At 29.9% G+C, this 9,220-nt stretch overlaps 1 protein-coding gene across 1 annotated transcript in view; it reads left to right on the top strand.

Moving 5' to 3' along the window:
- Positions 1 to 8,647, top strand: part of LOC100167319 (gamma-2-syntrophin) — a 50,098-nt gene extending 41,451 nt beyond the window's left edge. The window contains exons 9-11 of the mRNA XM_008183227.3: positions 3,692 to 3,916; positions 4,750 to 4,953; positions 5,963 to 8,647. Of these exons, the coding sequence (XP_008181449.2) occupies positions 3,692 to 3,916; positions 4,750 to 4,953; positions 5,963 to 6,079 (546 nt within the window). The 3' untranslated portion in view covers positions 6,080 to 8,647. The remainder of the gene's footprint in view (positions 1 to 3,691; positions 3,917 to 4,749; positions 4,954 to 5,962) is intronic.
- The last annotated feature ends 573 nt before the right edge of the window (positions 8,648 to 9,220 follow it).

Genomic DNA, 9,220 nt, shown 5'->3' with positions numbered 1-9,220 from the left:
AAATGTCAATATAAATGTTGTATCTGTATAGCCGTATATATACCTATAGGTACCATAACTTCCACGATCTTGGACCAATTCATCTCAGTTTGCTATATCCAATCTCTTCAGGTCTCGTTTTATGCCATCTATCCAACGTTTTTTTAGTCTCCCTCTTGGTCTCTTCCCTTTTGGTCAGTGCTTGAAAAGAATGAATTCCAAAAGCAATAGATTCCTGGAACGAATTATTTTGTAAAGAACGGCATATTAAACGAATTCCTTTTTATAAAAAAAAAAAAAACCGAGTAAGTGAACGAGTTTTTTTTTCAAGGAAAAATACAGATATGTTAATAATTTTATTTAACTTAATATATATATTTTTTAATGTGTATACTTATAATGTATATTGCAAATTAGTCATCGTTATCGAGTATCGACGTTAATCGTTACTCATTAGTCATTAGTCATTTTCTCATAAATTAAAAGTTATAATGTATTAGAAATGAGTATACCTATATAAAATATAATTATGTATAACAATAAATGATAAAGATAGTCGATATACGTTGGCCAACAATTAAATTTTGAAGAAAATCTCAAAATAAAATTATAAGATTTATACCTATTACTTGAGGTATATATTAGGGGAATCAATTCTTTTTTTAAAAAAAAAGAACAAGGAACAGAACGAATTCCTTTTTATAAGGAACTTGCCAAACACTGCTTCTGGTTGCCTTTCAATAATATTGCTCTAGTTTTGTATGTTGCCACTCTCCGCCTTTATTTATCTTTCATATAACTTTTTATTATACGGGTATTTTTGTAATTTACCTTATCTCTAAATTGTTCCTATTCTTCGCCAGCAATTGGATACATCATCATATACGGGTCCACATATTGTTCTTAAGAGGACGCTACACGGCCATTTGTTGTCTTCGACTCTTACAAGTGAGTAACATATCAAATTTACGCTCAGGAGAACGCCTTTAGCTCCGTTAGTTTAAAAATTAAATCGAATCGATCTATTACGAAACTTTATGGTAAGTACATTATCTGGGTTTATATGTGGTTTTTTACGATAGTTCAATTTTTTAGTAATAGTTATGCGTATTGCGTACCTATATAATATATCGTGTAAATTAAAAATATTCATAACTCACTTAAAAATTGACTCATCGTAAAAATATCACATAAACGCAAATAACATTCTTACCACCAAGTTTCATAATAATTAGTCGATTCACTCTAATTTTTTAACTAACTGAGTTAAACGTGATCTGCCGAGCGTAAATTTGCTATGTATGCACTTTTAAGACAGAGACAACAAATATATGTGTAGCGTCCACTTAATAATTTGTTTTCAAACGTCCTTAGTTTTTGTTCGACTTGTGCGGTAGGGGCCATACTTCGCATCCGTAATCCTTATGTAAAAGTAGGTCTTACTATACAGAGTGTAACAGGAAGATCTGACAGATGAAATAACTTTTGATCCAATTAATATTTAAAATTTTTTTTTATATATATAATTTATAGTTGATTGCATTATACATATAATATAATACAAAAAAAATTATTTACATTTTTTAATACTAAAAATTAAAAAGGTGGGTAAGTGGATGTCGCTCTGCTGTACAGTAGGTTACAAGTGGGTCACTATATAATGGATGGTATTAAATTTGAATTCAATGATATAATATCATTGTATAAGAAAAACGATTCTGAGCGGATACGGTATGTCAGTCTAGGTATAAGACATAATATTATATTATAGTCTATAGTATTTAAAAAAAATTGACCTATAATAGGTACCTATAATAAATGCCAAATTAATCATATCATAATATCTATTAGGCAGGTACTTATAACGCGTTATACATCAACAACAAACCGTGATACTATCATAGATATATCATAGTATACTTTAGAAGTTTCAAATATACCCAAGAATAATATTATACAATCACAACAAAATAACTAAAATAGTTATTCTAGGTTTTTAATATGTAATTTCGTCCAAATTTGTACTTAAAATGACTATAAAAATAAATCACAGTTTATTTATTTTTTAGATTTTTTGGTAACAGAATTAATTACTTACGTGGAATCTTGTTTTAAATTTTCAATTCTTAGATACAAAAGTTGAACATTTTATAAATTTTTAACTACAAAATAATTATTCAAATTAAAATTTGATAAATTTTGTTAAAATTCGATCTTTAAATGCTTATAAAAAAAAATTGTGCCTATGCATTTTTAATATTTTTCAACTAATATTGTAACAATATATCAGGAGCTTTGTATTAAATTTTTACACTTTTTGGCCCAACAGATAAAACTTTATTGATATTTATAGAAAAAAAAACTAAAAAAATTGAAAACTGAAAATGTCCGTAAACAGCTCGAAAAGAGTCAAAATATTTTCAAAATTGCATGGCGTATAGAAAATGCTAATATAAACATTCAGTACAATTTTCATGTACCTATCTACAGTTATTCGTTTTTGAATTACAACAAAATAAGGAAATCGCTACATGAAAAATCAAGTGAATATCCAATGGTGTAAAAATTTAAATTTCAAACGATCATAAAAATTTAATTTGACTTTCTTATAGATATTTTTTGTTTGATAAGATAATCTTATAAGGAATCTTGTATTACATTTTCATATTTTAGATTTAAAAAGAAAAATTTTTATGAATTTCTAACTCGAAATAATTTGAAAATTTTCATGATTTTTCCATATTTTGTCATTTTTTGAACTTGCTTATAAAAATAAACTGTGACTAACGATTTTTAATATTTTTCATCTGCCTTTGAAACAATATACTAAAAGCCTTCTATTAAATTTTCAAGCTTTTTTATCCAACAAATAAAATTTTATTGATATTTTTAGAAAAAAAACTAAAAAAAAATGGAAAATTAAAATGTCCGTAAAGAGCTCAAAATAAATCAAAATATTTTGAAAATGTTATGGTTTATAGAAAATGCTAAGATAAACATTCAGTCAAAATTTCATGTATCTACGGTCATTTTTTTTAAAGTTACACCAAAAACCAAATTCAATTTTGTGAAAAATCGATTTTGCGTAAAAATTCCCGTTTTTCCTTAATTTTTCTTGTTTTTCCCGGCGCTTTTGAAAAGTACTGGGAAATTTAAATTTTGACCTCCCCAATGCACCAACGATATTCACTTTCTGATCGAACAAGATACTGAAGTTGAAAATCGTAGTATTATTTCGACTACTTATCGTGTACACAGACACAAAAAAAATAAAAAAACACACATCATTGTAAAATCAATACATTCATCGTTCCACTCAGAATCTAAAATATATTTTGAATTTAAATTTTTTCATAATAATTATTCGCTTAAGATATTATACTTTTGTAAATAAAACCTCCTACTATCAGTGGCGTGCCCATGAAATGAATGGGGGATGTTATAACTAATAATACATTTAAATTAACTGTGGTAATAATTCCAAACTCTCAAATCAATGGATTTATCCGTCAATGGGGGAGGGGATAAAACTCCTAACCTCCCCCAAGGTAACGCCACTGTCTAAAGTATACTAAATGTGTTTTAGATAATATTTTTCTAAATAATTACAAAATACTCAAGTCAGCATTGCTCTGTTTAATTTTGAGATGCACCCCTCTCCCCACAAGGTAGAGTCAATATTCATATATATATATATATGTCGTATTATCAGATGTCCATTACGGAATGGTTGGACTGCGGCGTGGTGTACAAACTGTACGAGTCCATGTTGAGACTAGTGAAGGATGCAGAAAACGTGGACCAGAGGCAAAATTGTTTTTTACTACAGACATCTAACGGGGTGTCCCGGTACTTTTCAATGGAAACCAAACAGGGTCTACTGGACGTGCAGTGCGCCTGGCACAGGTCGATATGCACGTCCATGATGCACATCAAAGTAAGTCCTTCGAGCTCGAATACCGGAATACCTATATATCCAACAAATAGTTGTATATTACCTATACGTATGTCATGTTAACGAATTTTGGAAAAACATTCAAATCATTACCAGGCCACATAGAAATTTTTTTTTTGCCGTGGAGAGGGGTCAAGTGGGGACAAAAACTAGAATATTTGTATAATTTATTTAATTGGTCACTTATATTAGTACCTATGAAAATACCACAATATTGTTACTATTTTTGACAAACTATGTGTAGGTACTTAAGTACTTTTAATGTACCTATTTATTTTATATTGTGGATACCATGTACAGTGGTATTTACACTTGGTAAATAAATATGTGGGTATAAATCACCTTTATAATAAAATACCTAACCGAACCTTACCTACACATTTTTTCTCCCTGCAAACTCAAAATATATAATATAGCTAGCTTAATAAAACCAGAAATTTATTTTATTGGTATCCTTCTTCACAATGTTTGTGTTATAATTTTATCAATTATAATATTGTGGGACCACAAAATCACATCATAAACATTCTTGGAAATTAAACATTAGTACAATACATTTTTTTTTTATACTGAAAAATATAAAATATATATACCTAATATAAAACACTTAGGTATATCGGTGCTTTTATTTATTGTTGGCAGGCTAAAGAAGGCCTTTAAAAAAAAAAGTTGGTGCAAATGTGCACCTTGCACCCCCCCCCCCCCAAATGACGCCCCTGCCTATATCCTCAAATGCCTAACATAATATTTAGCCATTTATAGGTCAATATTATCGCTCTAAAATATTAAAATGTTGTTGTTTTTCGTTTTCACAGAGCAGAACGTTCTACGTATTATTTGGCAACAACCAACAGCCGTCAAACTTAATACTGGATTGGGACAACGGGTTCACATTATACGACAACTGGACGAATTCGAACGTTTGGACGTACAAGTTTTCCGAGCTCCGTGGATCCTCAGACGATCACATTTCCCGGCTAAAGCTTCACTTCAACGACAACGGCTGTATCGAAACGAAGGTTGTACAAAAAAAATGTTTAATGTATCGCAGTGATCGTACCGTAACTGTACGTAAAATATATGTGCCCACTGGCCCCACTCACTGGCGGATCCAGAGGGAGCAAAGAGGGCATTTGCCCCCACCCCCAATCGCCGTAGTTTTCCTTTGTTTTACTCTGTGTTTAGCCAATTTTGGAACTTTTTTTACTTTTGCCTCCCCCAACTAATTAAGCCCTGGATCCGTCACTGGTCCCACTACTCAAGTATCTTCAGTCTTCATACAACGGTCTTATAACAAAAAATACCGTAGCTCATAATGCTCATATCGGTGTATTATCTAATCAAACATCTATAATTATAGATCTATTATAGTTTACCACCTATATTAACCTATTAATGCTTATAAGCATTTCCTACATTTTTTATACTGGAAGTCAATACCTATATGGCTATATAGGTATAACCTCTCACAATTACTAATTACTATACAACTGAGTGGCTTGAGTATATTAATGTACTCATCGGGCTGCTTTAATATTATTATTTATTATATGATTACTATATAGTCATAGAATCTATAGGTATATCTAGTGGAACACTGATCCATAAAGTATTAGTTTTGTATATCACCAGAGTTAGAAGTAACTATCAATTGTTTTTAAAAACAATGTTATTTTAACTGCCCTAAAAATGTAAAATAAATTCCAGCAACATCCGTGCTTCCGGACTATTATTGTCAATAATCAATATGCATGAATTAGTATGATAAATTCATATATATAATATCACAGCAAATTGGGTGATCAGAATTCCACGTCGCAATATAAAAAAAACAATTAGTATACTTTATAGTAGGTATACTATCTAATTTTAATAATATCGTAAATAATATATCATTGCAATATGCAGAGAATATTGCAAAGTCTTATACGATATACGGATTTCTGATCATCCGCGATCGTAACTGCTGTTTTCGCCGTGAGGATTTGATTTTTTTTTTATTGATTAAGTATTTTTGTCTCCAATTAGGAATTGGTATGCCAAGACCTACAGAGTTTGCTGTTCTGCGTGCATGCGTTCCTGACCGCCAAAGTGGTGTCCGTAGACCCTTCGTACTTGAACATCGAAGGGATTCAACAGCTGTAAGACACCGCTGCGCTTAACCAATAATGTTGTGTATACTATAATATATATAATATTATAAAATTTATAATACTGTGTATAAGAATGTTGCCGATTTACACGCGATTCGAACACAATACATAGACTCAGTTATAGACGATTGTGCATATTAGTATACTATTTTACTATTAATATGGTTGTTTATAAAATACTCGTATAGTCAATAATATCATAATAATGTATATTAGGAAACGTCATAATATAATTGGATTACATGTTAGCATTTCAGGCCGTCACCGCGTGCTAATAACTGTAACGGTCTTATTATATAAAATACTTCCTATTTCGATTCTCGATAGGCTTATAGGTATATTGTATGTTTGACTTCTAAAATGTCAATCTCGTCCGTTGTGTAAGTACCTATCTACCACCGCTACGACAATTAATTCTGCATTTATAATAGTACCTATAGAGTTTGTGCTTAAGTCGTATTCGAGCGAGATCAGACACATTGTTATTATTTTGGCCCAAAGGTCTTGGAAGAGGCCCAAACTTCGACCTACGCCTCATGTTGTACCTAAGCCCATTGACGTAATGAGGGTTGAAATTCTGAGGGAGGCGTGGAGACTACAGCTCCCACAAAAGCGGCAAAGATATTAACTTAAAATAAGCATTAGGGATTCACATTTCACCTCCACGGCTCCACCCCCTACAATCCATCAGAAATTTTATATTCTGCGCAAAGAAAAAATGTATTGGTTTTATAACAATGCGGGTTTTTTTATGTACCTATGTGACGATAATGGGACACTATTGTAGAATTGTGAGCCAAGTAAGCCAATTTTACAAAATATGGTCTACCTGCCCAAAATTCTATAAATCAACAACTACCTATTATATCAAACCAGTTTTTTTTTATATTAATTATTAATACAAAATGAATACCTACTTTTTACATGAGCATAATAAAAAAAAAAAAACTATTTCATCGTAAAATATTGGGGGGGGGGGAGGTTGCTAAATCTTAGTCAAGCTTACTTCCCTGGCGCTCCCTAAGTAGCACCACGTGGCTAGGCCTTCAATGTTGAGCGTATATATAATATAACAATTACCAAATTAATAATAATAACACATTGATCTTGTAGAGGCTGCAATAAAAAATTAACACAGGGTAGATAACGAAGAAATTTCAATTGGGAGTGAATATAATTCTATACGTCTCTTGTAGAATAATGATAAATTAATATATTATTAGTCACCTATTACTATTGTTCTATGTTATCACCATAATATTGAGCATCGATTTTGTTAGAAATTATAATAGCATGATATAGGTATGTACCTATACATTTTTTTTTATCAACAATTCGAGTTTTGATTGTTAATTAGTTTGTTGTGATTAATGAGTAATCGTTTTTAATTTTTATACATATTTTAACGTCTCATTCAGATGACGTATATTATCAAATTGTAAACATTATAGGTAATAAAATATTAGGTATATTATAATAAAATATATATTATATATATTATACAGGCTGTCTATATTGAGTTGGGAAATTTACAAATTGTATAAACTATGTATGGCATCTCCAAACTCTTGAGATACACTGTACTCATAGGCGTGCGCAGACATTTGTGGCAGGGTGGGCCAAGTCAATAAAGATTGAGAAACCTGAACACTGATGGAAGAAACAATTATACTTTAATTTACCTACTCGTAATCACCCACTACTTAAGGCACAAATCATTAATATGATAAAAAACAGATACCTACATATTTTTTAAAAATGAAATAAGAAATATTTTAATTGTCAACACGGTTTAAAATTTTAAATAAATACAATTTCACAATCTGTAATGGTAATATGTTATCAATTTTACTTTTAAAGACATTTAATTTATTATCATTGATTATCAATGTTATTTTTCACCTACTTAATGTTCTATGATTTAAAAAAATTAAAAATTGTGATGTTTAAATCATGTATTACTATGTATACAAATTTCGGTACGTCTCGCAGGGTGAGCCACGGCCCACCCGGCCTCCCCTGTGCGCACGCTTATGACTGTACTTATACAACTATACGAATATAATAAGATTTAAGCTTAAAAAACAAACGCACCTACCAAATAATAGTAGGTAACATCTCCAAATTCCAATGTATTTGTAAAGACTATTATACATAATTATTATATTTGTGTTTTGTACGCGCAGACGCCGTTGTTACTGGAAAACTATAATAATGTACCTACCTAATTAACATTATTTATTATTAATTATCATTGTTAGATCATTTTTAATTTAAGATTATTTTTCTGTGTTACTATGTTATATGTAGAAACCCACAAAAACATTAAAAACATAATTAATACTTTCCTGTTTAGAAACTATTAGTTTCTTTGGTGAATAATTAAGGTTGTGAAGTTTAAAAGTTTTATAGTACCTAATAAAGTATAAGTACCTACATCTATATATATTTTTCAACTAATACATTTTTTCATTACTCACACATGTCATGTTGTACCGTACTATTTGTATTATAATCAGTTGTAAAATAAGTATGCAAAATACAAACAATTATTACTAACCACCAATTCGTTATTATACAATATACATTTTGAACTAGTTTTTGTACAAATAAATATTAGTACAATTCTATCATTATCAGGATGAATTATACCTATTACAACGCTATGTTACTATATTAGTATATTTTACAAGGTTTTTTTAAAATTTTCTTCAATATAAGAAAACGACACGGACACACGGTTATTGTATTCTGAAGAAAAGTTGATCGCCATTATGTAAATGACGTTGTATCACCGCATAGACCATAGTTCATAGAATGAAATAAAAAATAGTCCAGATTTAAAAGAAATTCATCACTCGTATGGAATACGTTTATTATGTTTAGAATTATATATCAATTAACAATTAGTGGCTACATTGGAGTAACAATGGAGGGGAGCCTTTAATATTTCAGTTATTACTGAATAATATAAGTTCTAAAAAGTACAAATATACATTGGTACCTATTACCTACCCGCAGGAAAATGACGGAAAACAATAGGTAAAGTATATTATATATAATCACATATTAATTATTAAGTACTTACACAGCTCCACCTACTTAAATTTAATTAATTTTTAATTTATATAAT

This window comes from Acyrthosiphon pisum, chromosome A1, assembly GCF_005508785.2.
Source record: "Acyrthosiphon pisum isolate AL4f chromosome A1, pea_aphid_22Mar2018_4r6ur, whole genome shotgun sequence".
Lineage (NCBI taxonomy): Eukaryota > Metazoa > Arthropoda > Insecta > Hemiptera > Aphididae > Acyrthosiphon > Acyrthosiphon pisum.
The sequence above is the reverse complement of the archived record's forward strand: the minus strand, read 5'-3'. Positions and strand labels throughout refer to the sequence as shown.